The 19,186-nt window shown below is 38.1% G+C and overlaps 1 protein-coding gene across 3 annotated transcripts in view; it reads right to left on the bottom strand.

Moving 5' to 3' along the window:
• The window catches only part of LOC150078504 (oxysterol-binding protein-related protein 9), a 607,385-nt gene that overhangs the window by 292,764 nt on the left and 295,435 nt on the right, over positions 1 to 19,186 (bottom strand). For all 3 annotated transcript variants that reach the window (XM_090385178.1, XM_090385176.1, XM_090385177.1), the window contains one exon: positions 8,178 to 8,204. In XM_090385178.1, coding sequence (XP_090241304.1) covers positions 8,178 to 8,204 — 27 coding nt within the window. The remainder of the gene's footprint in view (positions 1 to 8,177; positions 8,205 to 19,186) is intronic.

The raw sequence follows: 19,186 nt of genomic DNA, 5'->3' as shown, positions 1-19,186 counted from the left end.
TCAAAAGCCTTCTCTATGTCTATTGAAACCATTACTAGATGTTCACGTTTGACAAAAGCATTACGGACGGCAAATTCAGCCTTGACCATAAGATCTAGGCATGACCTGTTTTGACGAAAGCCATATTGACTATGGCTCATTAGCTGTTCCGACTCTATGATCCAGACGAGTCTTCTGTGGATAATTTTCTCAAGAATTTTGCTGAGGCAGCTTGAGAGAGATATGGGTCTATAGCTATTCGGGTTGGATGGATCTTTTCCAGGTTTCAGGAATGCCAAAACTGTACAGTGATGCCAAGAAGCTGGAAAAACATTTTCTAAAAATATGCGATTGTAAAAGACCAGGAGGCAGCGCAAAGCTTTGTCATCAAGATGTTGTAGCATGACATAATAAATCCCATCTGGCCCGGCAGCACCATTGCGGGCAGTTTTAATGACATGTAAAAGTTCAGAATATTGCAGAGGTTTGTTATATGGGAGAAGACGGGCAGTTTGAAAATGAATAGCATGCTTTTCTTCAGTGTTTTTAATTCTTTGGAATGAGGTAGGATAGGCTGTTGCTGCTGAAATTTCGGCAAAAGTATTTCCCAAAGCATTAGCTATATCTACTGGATTAGAGAGATCTTTCCCATTCCAAGAGAGGATTGGAGAAGGTATGGTAGGAAACTTACCAGACAGCTGTCTAATTTTTTTCCATATTATTTTGGAATCAGTATTTCTGTGAAAACTAGAGGCAAAACGGATCCAGGATTCTTTCTTTGCTTGCTTTTGTATGAAGCGTGCTTTTGCCCTTAATTTCTTATAGTTAATAAGATTGACTGTGCTCGGACATTGCCGAAACAAATTCCAAGCTTTATTTTTTGCTCTCTTTGCTGTGGTGCATTTGTCATTCCACCAGTAATTATGATGTTTTCGGCCCGGGGGATTTGATAGTGGTATTGTATTTTTAGCCACATTTAGAAGATGCGACGTGATGTAATCTGTGGCATCATCAATATGTTGGAGGCGGATTTTTTCCTCATCAAGGTCGATTGACGATTGAAATTTTGCCCAGTCTGCTCGGACAAATTTCCACTTTCTGCACGGTTGAATTGAAGGAGTCTTTGCTATCAGAAAGTTGCATACTATTGGAAAGTGGTCACTGCCCATGGGATCATTTATTACATTCCACTCTATGGTTGGGACTAGTACTGGTGAACAAATTGTGAGGTCTATTGCTGATGTGTGTCCTGCTGGGAGCTGTACGTGTGTCGGTGCACCAGTATTGAGTATACTGAAATTTAGTGCCTCTAAAAAGCTTTCAATTAGTCGGCCACGTCTATCCAATTTGGGAGAACCCCATAATGGGTGGTGCCCGTTAAAGTCCCCTAATATACAGAGAGGTGGAGGTATCTGTATAAACAGGTCTTCAAGATCTCTTAAAGAGTAAGAACGGTTTGGTGGTAGGTAGATTGAGATAAGTGTTATTGCACTATGGAGAGTTATGCGAACAGCAACAGCTTCTATTTCAGTTTGGATTGGGATATGTCTAGTTGGGATCTTCGAGTTTACTAGGATTGCTACCCCACCATGGGCAGCATTAGCGGTATTTCTATCTCTTCGATAAAGGCAATAGTTCTTTATCGAAGGAGAAATTTGTGAGGTCAGGTAAGTTTCCTGTAGACAGAAGGCAGCTGGAGAATATCGGTTAATTAAGTATTGAATATCGTCAGTGTTGCAACGAAAACCTCTGCAATTCCATTGTAAGATACTGTGGTTCATTTAGGTTTAGTTGAGGATGATTCATCAGACTGTTTTTTGTTTGAGCACTTTTTCCGGTCTTTTTTTGGGAAGCTGGGGCGCCCAGTATCCATAGTGTCATTTGCATGAAGTTCTAGTATGGGTTCCTCAAGATCTGAGTGTACATCTACTTCCATACTATTGGTGGATGATTCAGGTTTCTTGTTGTCTTTGGTAGTTTTTAATTTTTCTTTATCATGCGAGACTGTCCGAGTATCAGTTGGGATGCTGATTGGAGTGTTGGTCAATTCACTGGTTTTAGTTTGATGTGTGTCTTTTCCTGAATTAGATAGTGTATTTTTAACCCAATTAGCCATAGATGTGCTGGGGGGTATTGATACATCTGTTTGTACTGCTGTTGAAATAAAGCTTCGAGTGTGAGACGCATATGAACGACTGGGCATGGTCAACATAACCTGTCTGCGTGCCTCAGGGTATGTGACTTTGTGTTCAATTTTATATTTTTGAATTTTCTTCCCTGTTTTCCCACATTTCACAGGATTTTGAAAATGCTGGGTGACTTTCTTTGCAGTTAGGGCAAATGGGACTTGATGCTGAACAGTCTGCTTGTGTATGTTCCTTGGAACCACAAATAGGACAAATAGCTTCTCCTCTGCATGCTTGTTGGGAATGTCCATATTTTTGGCATTTAAAACAACGAATCGGGTTAGGAATATAAGCCCGAATTCGGCAGTTTAAATAGCCAGCTTTTACTGAGGATGGCAAATCTGGGGTACTGAAGGTTAAAATGATTGACCTAGTTGGGACGAGATTTCCATCTTTTTTGGTCATTATGCGTTTGGCGTTGGTTACTTTTTGATTACTCAGTTCTTTAACTAATTCCTCTTCTGATATTGTAAGTAGGTCCCATTCGGTTATAACGCCTTTCGAGGAATTTAAGGTGTTGTGCGGAGTAATAGATACTGGCAGGCCACCGAATGTCGTTGTTTTGAGCAGCCACTCGGAATGTTTGGAGTTGGCTGTTTCAATTAATAGGTCTCCAGATTGCAGTCGTTTAACCATTTTTGGTGTTCCAGCAATCGATTCCAGAAATCTTTGGATGACGAATGGTGATAATTTGCCTACAGGTTGGTTGGAGAGAGAGTGTATCACCAGAAAGTTTGGCATTTCATTGCACTGAACTTCTCTTCGGAGCCTTTTTGCTTGGTTCACGTCTTCATCATTAGGTTTGTCTAGCCTTGAGTTTGAAGGCTCTAGAGGTGGATATTCATTTTTATCCATCGTTGCTCCTTTTAGCCCTGGGGGATAACTTTTCCCCCAGATTACCGGCCCCGCCACGGGGAGGCAGGAGCAGTGCCGCTCGGAGGCCAAGCGGTTGAAGTGTTAGTTGGTTAATAAAACAAGAAATATAGGAAAAAGAAAGGTGTGTTTCCTTTCTGTGTTCTAACTTGTGGTTTTCAAGTATAAAACTAGTTATAAAAGAAAGGCTTTTGCTAGAAACGTAGGAACTTAAAAGGAAATAACTTCAATCACTTTAGAAGAGCGCTCTATATATCACCAGAATATCGCTTGGCCTCGAAATACGCTTGGCACCCGGGGCCAATATCATTTATAAATAAATGAAAACAACAACGGACCCAACACTGAACCCTGAGGGACTCCGGTAATAACATTAGTCCACGAAGAGCAGTGTCCATTGATTACCACTCTCTGTCTTCTCCCACTCAACCATCCCTTTATCCATAGCAGCAATTTGCCTCCAATGCCACCCTGCTCCAATTTGTGAAGCAGTCTTCCATGTGCAACAGTATCAAAGGCCTTTCTAAGATCCAAATATATGATATCAAAGTTATTCTTTGTATCCAGTTCCTTTGTGACTACATCGTAGTATTGAATCAAATTTGGCAGACAAGACTTCCCCTTAACAAACCCATGTGTGTCTGAGCTATAATTGAAGAAGTCTTGTCTAGATGATCCTGCAATGCTTCTTTAAGCAGTGCCTCCATTAATTTTCCTGCAACAGAAGTTAAACTAACAGGTCTGTAATTACCTGTTTCCGACTTTGATCCTCCTTTGTGGATTGGGGTCACATTTGCACATCTCCAGTCCATGGGTACCTCCCTGAGTCCCAGGAAGTTCTCATAATTATGGCTAAGGGTTTCCTTACTTCCTTTGCTGCCTCCTTTAATATAACTGGATAGATTCCATCCGCCCCCAGGTGCCTTTCTTGTATTTATCTTCAACAATTTCTCCTCCACTTTACTCTCAGTTATTACAAGATTATCTAGCTTACTGCCAGAGTTGAATACACCTCTGGTATTCCCCTCCCTGAATAACGCCTCACATGTGAATTGCCGACCGGGCTAGCCAGGTGGGTAAAGTGCCTGCCTGGCAACCCAAAGGTTGTGGGTTCGAATCCTGCCTCGGGCTTGGATCAAAGTACTGCAAAAAACTTGGGAGGTGCACTATGGCCACAAAAGCCGATGCGCCAACAACTACCAAAAAAAAAAAAAAAAAAAAGTGTGAATTTAGATGCAAAATATTCATTTAGTTTGTTAGCTACCTGAGCAGGATCATCAACAGTTGAAACCATCGATATCAAGTGGACCAATCTGATTCATCAACTCCCTTCTAGAATTTACATAAGTAAAAAAACTCTTTGCTATTTTTCTTTGCATCCTTTGTTAAAGATTTCTCGTAATCTGCCTTCGCCTGCCTAACCTTGCTTACAGACCTGCTTATATCTATTATAGGCTTCTGTGTCACATGTTCAGTTCTATGTATCACATGCATTTTTCTTCCCTGTCACATATCTAATTAATTCATCTGACATCCATTTAGGCCTAAATCTTGAACAGTATTTCTTTATTGGTATGAAAAGCCTAGTAGCTTCCAATATTAATTCTTTGATTGCTTCCCATTTTGAATTTGCTGTTGGTAACATCATCAGTTTGTCCCATTGTATAGAATTTAAATACTGTCTCAGACCAACGCAGTCACCTTTACGAAAGCAAAAACCTTTACCCTTGATGGTAGTTATATCTGAGTAAATCCCACTTCAGCACACCGTGATCACTGCCACCTAGTGGTTCCTTTATCTGCAGATTCTTGATGCATGAAGAATCACTACTGATAATCAGTTCAAGTGTATTACTCCCTCTAGTTGCCTTCCGAACATGCTGCTGTACAAAACAAATATTCCAATAAATCCACAAAAGCCTTGCTAGTGTGAGAGTGACCAACCCACAAATTCCAGTCAATCTCTGGGAAATTAAAATCCCCATTATTTCTCTGCCCACTCTATTTCTCTGCACAATTGCTCATTATACTCATCAGATTCATTTGGCCTATAACACACACCTACTCTCATTTTTCCTTTCCCAGTCCTTATGTCACACCAAACAGATTCAACATTACATTGTCCACCAATATCAATTGGATGTACTTCCTTAGATTTGGTCAACCTCTTTTATACTGTAAGCATCATATCAGAGCATTAGGAGAGAGTGATTTTCCTTTATCCTGAAAATTCATCTGGAAGCACTTGCTTAGGATTTTATGTTCTTAACTAACAGCATATCCCCTTCTCCCTTACTGTACTGTCTATCCTTTCTGTACCCATTGTACTCCCCAAATTCCAGTTCTGCACTGCTTATGTCTGTGTGATGCCATGTCTCTATAGGTGCCTCCGTAGCCAGGTGGGAAGGAGCAGCAGTGCGTAGCACACGCTTCTTGATTAGACCGGGGTTCGAGCCCGTCACCACCAAATACGGAGGATGCGGAAAGGTCAGGGAATGACCACCGCATATCCCCGAGCAATATGGCCTTAGTTGCTAATGCTCCTAAAAACCAAATAACAAAATAACAAATAACCATGTCTCTGATAGCCCAACAATATCTGCCTTTGCTGTCTTGACTAGTACTTCAAGCTCATCGAATTTATTAACTATACTCCTAGCATTGGTGTACATGCAAGTATACATGCACCTGTTTCTACTCTTAGTTACCCTAACACAGCCCATGTATTTACTTGTTCCACTATGACTACCAGCATTCCTGGAAATTCCTATTGCCTTGCTTTCTAGGCTACTGCTCAATTGCATTTCAATAGAAGTAGTGCAAGAATCACTTTTACCTTTGCCAGCGGCTACTGTTAATCTATTAGTCCATGTGCCCTCCCCCAAGCTAGCAGTTTTCTGACCCACCTAACTCTGCCTCGATAGCATCAGCAAATATTCTTGCACCCTTTCTATTTAAGTGTATCCCATCCCTGTAGAAGCTGTCTCTTCTGTTAACAAGCACAGACCAGGCTGAGAAAAATTCTACCCCTGGAGCCTTGTGCAATCTCTCTAGGGCTGAATTGATCGATAAGGCTCATCATACACTCCCTCCTATTGTGTCTGGGCAGAATTGCAGACACTTTCAAATTCAACCCTAAATCACGGCTTTTTTTCAGCATTGACTTGTACTTGTTAAGTAATTCTGCTGGTCTCCTACTCTTAATATCATTAGTGCTAACGTGTACAACAATATCACCATTTTTGTGTTTAAAAGATGATATCTGCTCTACGTCATCAACCTTTGACCCTGTCTGACATACCCTGGTCCTGTTCCAGCTATCCTTTTTGCACAATATGTTCCCCGTTTCCCCTGACAATAGAGTCACCTACAACAACTAGTTCCTTTGGGACCAGCATATTCTGCCTTGGGGTTTGCCGCTGTGTTGCTTGATGTTCAAGTGCAAGCTCTGGCATTGATGTGGGCAGCTGAGAGCTTGACGGGCCCCTCAATTTAAATCCTTCGAGGTCATCCAACCTGTCTTTCAAGCTCTCATATAAGCCCATAACAATGCTGAGTTGGTGCCTATTTCCTCGCACTCTTTACATCGCGCACAAACACACACACAAAGACATTCCCCTTGGCAATATCTTGTCCCGTTCCTGATTGCTCCACAAACATCAAACAAGCAGTGCACATTTCAATAGACTGTGATTCAGAGGACAACTGTCCCCCCCCTCAGTTCTCCCCCTGAGCCACACCACTTCCATTAGTTTGAGCCTTTTGCTTGCTGCTCTGGTCTGAGTTATGATTTCTATTCAAGTTCAATAAAATTACAATACAAAATATAACCCTAAAATTATATCCCAATGCAGTTATAACACTATATATATATATATTTCGGTATCGAATGTTATCTCCGATATGACGTTCTTATCCCATGTCAACTTATATATATTAATTTATGATGTTATGTTTGTAAAAACTAGGTCGCTATATTTATTTAGTTAAAGTACAAATCAATTGACAATGAAATTTAATAAGATCAATAAATTTTACTGATTAATTTATACTACTTTAGTCGCTATCTAGTTTTCCATTAAACCTCATGCTATCTAGTTTTCCGTTAGACCTTACGCTATCTAGTTCGGTGCATACTTGTATCGTATAACAATGGCGGCAAGTTACGAACGGTTAATCTACGAACATGAGGTATTATTTACTTTCCAAATCGCATTATCTAAATTCAAAATAAACCACGGGGCTTGACTAGGAGTATAAGCTACTTATAGAAAATAATTTAATCTAACAATTAAGTCAATAAAGTGGCTAAGTATAATTAAAAACTTTGCGTTAGCGGGAGCATTTATAATGACTCTACCAATAGATGACCTGCATTTAAATTTTGATGGTAGATGTAATATACAATGAAGAGAGGTAGTACGATATTTTATATAAAAATCAAATTCATTATGAGGAATGCCCATTTTTATGTTTCTCTGCACACAAAATTATTATCAACTGGTTCTTTACTTTCATTGCCATAGTAATCACATGTGGGCATACAGGCACCTTAGTTCAGCAAATCAACCAAAAGCTGCACAGATGCCAGCAATAGCTTATTCAATACTTCTAGCACATGGACCACAGATACTTCAATAATTCAGCAAATGAGATGGCTATTTCTGAAGTGAGCTTTTGCCCAGGCACCTGTCTAAGGCTCCCACTTGTTTAGAAGAAATAAACTAAAGAGGCTTAGTGGCATTTCATACTTGATCCAATATTTTTCCATTTGGCAAAATCATTTAATTTCTTTTTGGTCTAATGAACCCAGATGGACACCCAAAGGTTAAAATGATATGTCACCAGACAAAATGAGTAACCAAATCATGCACTAAACTTACAAATATAAGATTCCTCAGTAAAGTTTATGAGAGAAAAGCCAAATGATGTATTCTCAAATGACATAACTTCAGTGTAAAGCAACATATTAAAGCACAGGTACAACTTAAATGTGTAACTACAAAAGTAAATCAGGACAATGCAGATCAGGATATGCCTCTAGATACAGAATCCTATATATTTTAATTAATTGTAGAGGATTAATATATTGCTTAATGTGTATATATATATATTAATATATTGCTTAAAGAAACTTACATTCCTCCTCTTCTTCTTCATATATAGCTATAATAAATGAGATATAAAATAAGGAAATGAAATTCAAAATACTTTGAATGAAACAAAAATCTTAAGACAAAAGTTAATTTTAAGTCAGCATACTGGACATAATTACTTTCTTAAAATGGAATAGATATAGGAAAAGAAAGACATCAGGTGAAACTAAGCTGAATATATTTTCCAAGTATGACAAGCTAGGGTCTGTTACTTGGGAGTTTAAAATGCTGATGGAACTGATATTCAGCGATATGTCATGTGGACTGAATTTCAGAGAAGTCCATTCATTCTGTGACAACCAATTCCTCTGTTTCCACCTTCATGATGGTGGGAATGGGTGCTATAAACTGTTATAAACCCTGTGTGCAAGTCCAGAAAAACTGCAGCTAGTATGCTAGTGCAGTATATGTAGTATAGATCAAATAATTGTGAACCAATGTAAGCCGGGATCGAGATGTGGCATCCACATCACACAGAGGAATGCCCCCACCCCTTTCTGTGTTTCCAAGCAATACTAGGTAAGATGATTCTTGTCAACCAGTGCAATACCACTATTTTAGGTACTGGAGGCTTTAAGTGGTGAAGTGAAATGTTTAGTCTCCAGAGCCAAGCTCTGGTAAACCCTTCCCCATCTCTTCCATCATGCAGTATGATTGATGTCTTTTGAGGTTATGATATGCATCATGACAGGATTCAATCTTCCTTACATTACAGCTCTAAAATCGTGTTTGCGGGTCAGCTGTTAGATAGTCCACAAGACTGAACCTACTGGTAATTCTCTAGGAGACATCTGGATCAGTTAGTGTATAAACTGCCAAATAGTCACTGGAGGGAGGCCGAGTAATGCTCTGCCAAAATAGTCACTGGAGGGAGGCCGAGTAATGTGTAAGTGGAGAGTTGTCAAGGAGCTGGATATATTCTTGCTGTTGTATGCCATATCCAAAAATTTTATTACTTCATACAATATGTCCCCTTTCCACACTTTCTTTATAACTGAATGCATAATGAATAGCAAAACTAATAGAATAAACTTATCTGTGAAAAGATCTAAACCTCCTAACTACTTCCTTGTCCATTTCACAAATGTATGTGGTCTCAGTTCTAATCTCAATAACATCCATATATTTTTCTGTCAGAATCTCAGTTATCAGTTGATTCAACAAATGCCCATCTCAGTTGTCCAAATTATTCGTTGTGATTCCTTTTGCTTCAAAGGAGGTATTTGTGTATCTGTTCTGATATGTCGTGTCAGAGACTTATCAATTTGGAATCTTCTCTTTTCGATCTTTTCTGGCTTAAAATCTCTTCCCTATGCAATCTGTCAAATTCATCTGTTGCCTTTATCATTTTCCCAACTCTACTAATCACTCTTAACTGTTTGACTTCCTCTCTTTGAAATATGGCTTTCTCCAGTCCAACTTTCATAACAGTGAGCTAATTTTCTTGGCAATTTTAATGTTCAAAACTCCAGCTGGCTTCCGTTTTCTAGTCGCTCAGATCCAGCTTTTCGAGATGCCAAGGCTTTTCCAATTAACTAATGACTTCAAATAGACTGTTCATTTACCTACCAGAATACCGAACAATCCTAACCACAACAAGCTTGATTTTTTTTCTCACAAATAACCCTTCTAAGTACATTGTCTAGATGAATGGTACTCTAGGCACCTCACATCACAACTTAGTGATGGTCTCTTCTCCAATGGAACCTTTCTCTCATGACCAATCTCAACCTTGTGTTGTTTGGCATTACAAGAATACAAAATGGGATGATCTGCAAAATTTCTATTCTTCTTTACCTTAGTTGATTACTGTTTTAAATTTTCTAATGTCAATGTTTTCAGATCATGTCAGGGCGAAGGTAAAGAAAGCCTGCACGAGAACGACGAGAAACGTCGGATAACTTACGCGGAAAATTAGTTTGCCGATACGGCACTCTAGCGCTGCTCACTCGGTAAACAGACGGTAGGTGTTAACGGTCTGGAGCAAAGTCGAGAACGATATACTGATTGACAGGTAGGCGTGGCAAACGACGTGCTGATTGGTGCGCGAACACAACACACGATAACATCGGTTTAGTATCACTGTAGCAGCACTAATGGTAACTTGTCCTAATCGTACATGCCCTAACATTTACTGTAATGGTGAAAAAAGATCAGGTTACCTCGACTTGAATCCCATGGGAGCTTGAACCCCTCCCGAAGTGGAGGGGGTAACCTAACCTTTTTTCTTTAGAATCAGTCATATTTAGAAATACATTCATAAAAAAATAAATTTTTTTATGACCGTATTTTTATTTTCTTGTTCAATAATATGCCCTAATGGTGAAAATAGGTCAGGTTACCTCCACTTGAATCCCATGGGAGCTTGAACCTCTCCCGAAGTGGAGGGGGTAACCTAACCTTTTTTCTTTAGAATCAGTCATATTTAGAAATACATTCATAAAAAAATAAAATTTTTTATGACCGTATTTTTATTTTCTTGTTCAATAATATGCCCTAATGGTGAAAATAGGTCAGGTTACCTCCACTTGAATCCCATGGGAGCTTGAACCTCTCCCGAAATGGAGGGGGTAACCTAACCTTTTTTCTTTAGAATCATGAGTGGACTAGCACATAAATTGTTTATTAATAAAATATTAATTTTTTTATTAATGTACTTTTATTTTTAAAGACACTCATGCGGATACACACGTATCATAACGTCAATCAGCACCTTAATAGCTATTCAGTATACTGTATATATAAAGAATCTTTCTTTCTTTTTCTATTATTTCCCAACCTAACGTTTAAGTTTAGGTCGCGAAATACAAGGAAACCTTCTCTTTTATTTCCTAACCTACCATTTAAGCTCAGGTTATGAAATACAACGAAAAACAAAGAAACCTTTTCCTTTTTTCGTAACCAAACCTAAATCAATAATACAGTAAAAGCACTCATCAACTACAAAAATCTGCTTTTAATATGAGAAAAAAAAAAAAAAAAACACAATGAAGAACATAAAATGAACGGAACGAAACTTTCTCAGAAAAAAAATTCATGAGTACAAATCATACAGTTGGACCTGAATAGCTATTCGCAATTTGAGTAACAATATTGTGAAAAGTATCTTCATGATTTTTCCCATAAATTTGATGCCACATATATTCATTAATGTGACCCATCAACATATGTTTACAGCTGCCATTTACTCCTTTAGTTACACTTTTTAGTTTCTTCCACTGGGCTTCGATATTATTCGTATGTGCTCCTGTATGTGGATCTACAAAATGTTCCTTGTGTTTCACCGTTAAATGTTTGTACTTCTTTTTTTCTAAGGCCGTAATACGGCTATATGCACGCCATTCATCTGTTATGATGGTAGTATTTTTCTTCACTACTTTTCTAATAATGCGCAAAAGAGTTTTTGCTTTCCGATTTTTTATCAATTTCATGAAGACGAATTTAGATTCTCTTTCGAACACACCAAACACCCATTTCTTCTTAGCAGTTAAATTTCGTCCTCTGTGATGTTTTGGTTTTACCAGTACAGTTTCGTCTGCTTCTACAATTTTCCCCGATCCACCCAACTTAATGGGTTTTTTTATTAACTGCAATCCGCAAATATCTCTTAGTTTCTTATAAAACTTAATTGCTGTCACTTTCGAAATTTCCAGATGGAATGCTGTCTTAGTTACTGGCGTGCACGTTGACCAAAAGTATATAATGTACATTATCTTTTTCAATGAAACTTTTGTATTTTCCATAAAACTATGTTTCAATAAAGAAACTCGTGAAGAACATTTTTTGCAAAACCACAACTTTCCACATGACTCTGTTCGTGATTCAATTAGTTTAAAATAATCATTGCACTTAAAACAGTACAATTTCGGTCTTATCAATTTAGTTTTCATCAAAAAATCAAGCAACGTTTCATTTTCCTTACAAATTTCTTCCATCTTTAAAAGATTCATCGCTACTATTACCTGTTCACCGTTTATTACAAAACTATTATGCACCGTTCTTTACTGGTAAATACACATCATAATGCCAACCAATGACTACACAGTAGCTTGTCGTCTGTCGCGCCCACAACCAATCATTTCATTGTTTGCCACGCCTACCTGTCAATCAGTATATCGTTCTCGACTTTGCTCCAGTCTGATAACACCTACCGTCTGTTTACCGAGTGAGCAGCGCTAGAGTGCCGTATCGGCAAACTAATTTACCGCGTAAGTTATCCGACGTTTGTCGTCGTTCTCGTGCAGGCTTTCTTTACCAAAGCCCATGTCAGATAAATTATTATTGTAGTGATGAAAGCCTGCATTCCGCACTCTATCTTACAATCTTGTCCTTTATCTAAACCTTGGTTTTCCAACAAATAATTTGCTAAAGATGAGAATGTTACACATCACAATCAACTTGAATTAAAGTCTTCATAATATGCAATATCAAAGAAAGAACTTGGATAGGAAAAAAATCTCAGGGGAGTAATTGCATGTAATGCTATAGGGTACGGTGTTAGGGGATGATAGAAGAGAAGGATTTCAGGGTAAGCACTAGAGTGGGAACAAAGCTCTGGTGCTTAACCTAAAATCCTTTGCATCCATGACAAACCTAGGGAGTTGCAATGGAATTATCACAAAGTAGTCATGATAGTGATGAATACGGCAAGTCAGTAACAGCTGCAACTGAGCAACTATATGCTTTGGTCCTGGGCACTGAGGCCATTAGTGGTGACTGCCAATCACCACTATCAGCAAACTCAGAAAGGTGACCACCAGGATAAAGAGCAAACAGCAAGAATAGGGAAGGCTACTTAGATGAGGGGACAATATGGAGGGGGGGATTTACCAGTGACAGGACGGGTGATACATGGGAAGAGGATCAGTCATGATTAAAGTGACCAGATCCTTAGCATTCCAAGGTGGGACATCTGGGGGAGGGGGATTTTCAACCTCCCAGAAACAATATACACATTTTTTAAAATTTTTTTTACACACACACACACACACATATATATATATATATATAGCTTTGCCCCCGTATCTGCTGATTCGGTATCTGCTGATTCAGTTATCTGCGGTTAACCACGGAAAAAAAACATAATACGTAGTGTGTCCAATACGATGCTTCCCTTTATTTACAATGTCGCATATGGTTTGGTCACCAACATTATAATGGTTCTTTAGAGATTTAATGGATTTTAAACTTTTGAATAATTTCACCGTTTTAAACTTTTGAATAATTTCAAGTTTTTGTTTAATTTGAAAACACAAGTCTTGCATTTGCCCATCATTTTCAGAATTTTTAAACAAAAAGAAAAAAAAAAAAAAAAAAAGGGGAAAAAAATAGTTACTATAAAAAAAAAAAAAAAAACATTTGACATCCCTGACATAAATAACAAAACAAAATTTGCCCTTTTGCAGTGCAACGAAACAACAATTGACACGACGCACTAAATCACAACTAAACTAAGCATTTGGTCTCTCTCTCTCTCTCTCTCTCTTTTTTTTTTTTTTTTTTTTTTTTTGCGCAGCGGGGGTGGTAAGATAATAGGTACACTAATCTCACCAATGGCGACTTATAATGTGGGGTTCTTGTCGCTTATTTACGACTTGCAAAATATCTGTTTATACCTATCCTAGTTATTGCTTGAATTTTATGATTTCTGGTTGATATTTTTTTTTTTTTTTTTTTTTTTTTTTTTAATTTGGAGTCTTGAAGTGTCCCAGTTAATCTGATCCCTGTAAATCGAGAGTCTGCTGTACTTTATTATTACTGTATTTAATGTTGGTAATGTCATACTGTGTGTATGTTTAATTTATCAATTAAATTTTATTATACGTATATTCACATTAAATATGGGGAGAAAATCACATTATATATGAGGTCAGCAGGTCTTGGAATGCATCCCCCATGAATATGGGGGTCTTACTGTGTATATATATATGTAATATAAAGGAATAATAGCCGAAACATAAAAGAAATATTTAAAAGGAAGTCACCTGTAAAATAAAATAAAATAACAGTAATCAGATAATGGTGGATAAATTTGGACATAGTTCAAAAAAAAGGGGGGAAAAAAAAAAACAAAAATCCAATTAAATCCGATGTCAGCAAAAGAAAAAGTTGATACACGATCAGGTTTTTTTTTTTTTTAATCAGAGGACTACACCTGACCATGTATCAAAGGACTACGTTTCTATACTTGTCCAAAACTGTGTAAGAGTAGAAATTTGAAAATAAAGTAAAAATAGTCGGGGAAAAAAAGCAAAATAACTCCTACAAAGTAAGGACAAGGTAGTTTTCCTATGCAGCGCTTATAATGAAAGTTATGGTAAAATTTAATACTAAAGTTCAGTAAATTTCAGTAGATTATCATCAAATACAGATAAGTCAAAAACTTTAAAGTGTAAGACATTAAAAGTGTAAGACATTTAGAAAATCTATACCTGAAATACAAAACCAAAATGGAAACAAATAGTCAATCCGATAGATGGAACCAAAGCGTTAACAAACAGGGCCCGTATGTAATATATAGTAACAAAACCAACGTAACAAACAAACATGAGAGAGAGCTGTAAAATAAATAGTGACCTCTATAATGTATTTTACCCTAAATTATGGACAGAAAGAAATATGAAGAAAAGCAACAGGATGTACAATGAACATGACTATCTAAAGCAATAAATAAATTAAGCAGAAGTGGTTGTATTATAAGACTAGCCTCGTGCAAAGCAGCAGATGGCTAAGACTTAAATTGAGTAGAGATAAACATATATTAAATATAGATTGAATATTAAATATAGATTGATTGCCCCATAGCGTGCAAAGCAGCAGCAGTGGAAGGAGATGTATATATATATAATAACTATGCATATTAAATAAAAATTGAATATAACAAATACACCATAGCACGCAAAGCAGCAGCATAGGATGCAGATGTATATAATAACTATGAAAGTTAATGCAAAGATAGCAGTGCAAGTCATCTACCGGTGAAATACCACCACTTTGCTTATTGGAGGCTTGAAGTGGTGGAACCCATGTTTAGTCTCTAGAGCTAAGTTCCAGCCAACCCTTCCCTATCTCTTCCATCATGCAGTATGATTGATGATTTTTGAGGTTATGATGAATGTCGTGGCGAGATCCAATATTCCTTACATTTCGAGGGTACAGCTCTAAAACGGTGTTCGCAGGCCGGCCGCTAGATAGTACACCGGAACAAACCTATTGGTAACTCTCTAGGAGGCTTCCGGATCAGCTAGTGTATAATCTTGCTACCTCTACTCTGCCAGATAGTGACTGGAGGGAGTCCGAATAGTGTGTATGCGGGGAGCATTGTCGAGGCCACGTTATGTCAAGGATCTGGGTATATTCTTACCACATGTACGCCATATCCAAAAATTTCATTACTTCATACAGAATGTATTACCCACTTTTTCTTACTATTGAATACACCATGAATTGTCAAAATAATAGAGCAAGCTTATCTGCGAAAAGATCTAAACCTCCCAAGGACTTCCTAATTCATTTCACAAATATACGTGGTCTCAATTCCAATCTCAACGATGTCCATTTCCACTTTCAGTCTTCCAAACCCCATGTACTTTTTCTGACTGAATCTCAGTTATCAGTTGATTCAACTACTGCTCATCTCAGATGTCCACATTATTTGCTGTATGATTCCTTTCGCCTCAAAGGTGGTACTTGTGCATATGTCCATTCTGATATTCCCTGTCAGAGACTTGGCAATTTGGAATCTCCTCTCTTTGATCTTCTCGGGCTTAAAATCTCTCTACCTCATTGTGTAAAATTCATCTGTTGTCTCTACCGTTCTCCCAACTCCACTAATCACTTGGAGCTCTTTGACTTCCTCTCTTTGCAACTTGACTTTCTCCAGTCCAACTTTCCTAACAGTGAGGTAATTTTATTTGGTGATTTTAACGTTCACAACTCCAGCTGGCTTCCGTTTTCTAGTCACACCGACCCAGCAGGTCGAGATGCTGAGGCTTTTGCAATTACTAATGACCTAGCACAGATTGTTCATTTACCTACAAGAATACCGGACAATCCTAATCATACAGCCAATACGCTTGATCTTTTTCTCACAAACAACCCTTCTAAGTACAAGGTTGAAGTGACAGGTCCTTTAGGCACTTCAGATCACAACTTGGTGATTTTCTCTTCTCCAATGAGGAGAAGAGACAATCACCAAGACAATCTTTATCTCATGGCTATTCCCAACCTCGTATTCTTTGGCAATACAAGAATGCAAAATGGGATGACCTGCGAGACTTCTTTTCTTCTTTTCCTTGGTCTGATTACTGTTTCAATACTTCTGATGTCAACATTTGCTCAGATCGTGTCAGTGCAATTATTCTTGCAGGAATGCAATCCTTTATCCCACACTCCACTTTAAAATCTCGCCCTTTATCTAAACCTTGGTTTTCCAATAAATGTGCTAAGGCTGTCCAAGAGAAGAATGTTGCATATCGTAATTGGCTTGTTTCTAATTCTTCAGTTTCATTTTCTGCCTACACCAAAGCTCGCAACAATTGTAAAGCAGTTATTAATCAGTCCAAACTAGAGTTTGAACAGGCTAAGAGTAGAAAACTTGCTTCTTGCCCTAATGGTAGCCGAGCATTCTGGTCTCTTGCCAAAGCTATTGGACGCAACTTTTGCCCATCGCTGCTCCCACCTCTGTCCAAACCAGATGGTTCTGTTGTCACTTCAGCCAAGGATAAAGCTGACCTGCTAGCATCCCATTTTTCTTCGAGCTCATGTATTAATGATCTTGGTAAAACACCTCCCACCATTCCTAACACGCTCCATTCAATGCCTCCTGTGGTCTTCCGTCAAAAGGATATCAGAAGGATTTTGATGAATCTTGATGCTAAGAAAGCTCCAGGTCCTGATGGTATTTCTCCACTTGTTCTCAAAACCTGTGCTCCTGAACTTACTCCTTTTCTTTGCCGCCTTTTTTCACTTTCTTATTCCAAAGGTGTTTTTCCTTCTGCTTGGAAATTTGCTCATATCCAGCCAGTTCCTAAAAAGGGTGACAAATCCCTCCCATCCAATTATCGTCCCATTGCAATTACTTCTACTCTTTCTAAAGTAATGGAGAAATCAATTAACCGCCAACTCTTAAACTACCTAGAAACCTTCCATCTGATCAACGATCGCCAGTATGGATTCCGTCAGTGTCGATCCACTGGTGATATTCTGGCTTATGTTACCCATTTATGGACTAATTCAATGGAAAGGTTCGGTGAAACACAAGTTGTTGCTCTTGACATCTCAAAGGCTTTTGATCGTGTTTGGCATAAAGGTCTTCTAAACAAGCTTCCATCTTATGGTTTGCCAACTGTTTTTAGTAATTGGTTATGCAGTTTTCTCTCTGATCGCTCACTGAGGGTGATGGTAGATGGCTCTCTCTCTTCTAACTTCTCCACTAATGCCGGTGTCCCCCAAGGTTCAGTTCTTTCCCCCACTCTTTTCCTCTTGAATATCAATGACCTTCTTCCATTGACTGGAAATCCTATCCATAGTTTTGCCGATGATAGCACATTGCATTCAATTTTCCATTTTGAGAAACCTTGTCCAGCTCAATCAGCTTCAAGTTCTCGAAAATCTGCTGCCAATTCCTTAAATGCCGATCTTCAGGTAATTCTCCAGTGGGGCAAAGACAACTTAGTTGATTTGAACCCTTCTAAAACTCAATCTTGTCTTATATCTCGCAGAAAGGATTCTTCTGCTCCTATGCTTATCTTTAGTGACACTCCGATTTCTAGGCAAAATGATATATCTCTTTTGGGGATTACCCTGACTTCTAATCTCTCTTGGCACAAGCACATTACAAATATTGCTTCCTCTGCATCTAAAAAACTTGGTTTTCTCTTTTGCTCTCGGCGTTACTTTTCTTCCAAACAGCTGCTCACTCTGTATAAATCGCAAATCCGCCCTGCCATGGAATACTGTTCCAACATCTGTGGTGGTGCCCCCAAAACCTCTCTCAGGCTTCTTGATTCCATTCAGAAGAGGGCAGTTAGGTTAATTAATGATTCATCTCTAACAGAGTCTCTCCATTTGTTTTCTCATAGACACACTGTTTCTGCTGCATGCCTCTTCTACAGATACTTCCATGGGCACTGTTCTTCTGAATTGGCTTCTATAATTCCCGCTCTCTCTTTCAAAACAGTTCGAACACGTGCCACCACCAGCCAACATCCATTTACTGTCCAACTTCAAACCCACAGAACCAACTTTTCATCTTCCTCATTTATTCATTCAACTGCCGTTTTCTGGAACAACCTTCCTTCATACGTATTTCCTGAAAATTACAATCTACAGAAGTTCAAGTCCAATATCAACAAATATCTTCTTTCGTCTTCTCAACCTCCAACCCAAGCACGGTACTAAGTACTATAGGTTCTAATACCTCTCGTGTTTGGGGTTCTCATAAAAAAATAAATAAATAAAAAAATAAATAAAAATGCCATGAGGAAAGGGCAGAAAACAAATGGCAAGAGATCTAACCAATACGACCTTAAATTTCATAGTTATTATATATACACATCTGCTTCCTATTCTGCTGCTTCGCACGCTATGGGGCATTTGTAATATTCAATCTATATTTAATATATGTTTATCTATCTTCAATTTCAGTCTTAGCCATCTGCTTCTTTCACGAAGCTAGTTGAAAAATAGAACCACTTCTCCTTAATTTTTTTTATTGCTTTAGATAGTCATTGTATGTCCTGTCGAGGTTTCTTCATATTTCTTTCTGTCCATAATTTAGGGTAAAATACATTATAGAGGTCACTATTTATTTTACAGCTCTTTCTCACATTGGTTTTGTTACTATATATTACAAACGGTCCCTGTTTGTTAATGCTTTGGTTGCATCTATCGGATTGACTATTTGTGTTTTCACACAGTCATTTCCTGCCCATTTGGTTTGGTATTTCAGGTATAGATTTTCTAAAATGTCTTACACTTTAAAGTTTTTGA

Source organism: Mastigoproctus giganteus, chromosome 11 (assembly GCF_048544385.1).
Source record: "Mastigoproctus giganteus isolate SK-2022 chromosome 11, ASM4854438v1, whole genome shotgun sequence".
Lineage (NCBI taxonomy): Eukaryota > Metazoa > Arthropoda > Arachnida > Uropygi > Thelyphonidae > Mastigoproctus > Mastigoproctus giganteus.
This window is presented reverse-complemented; position numbering and strand designations above follow the sequence as displayed.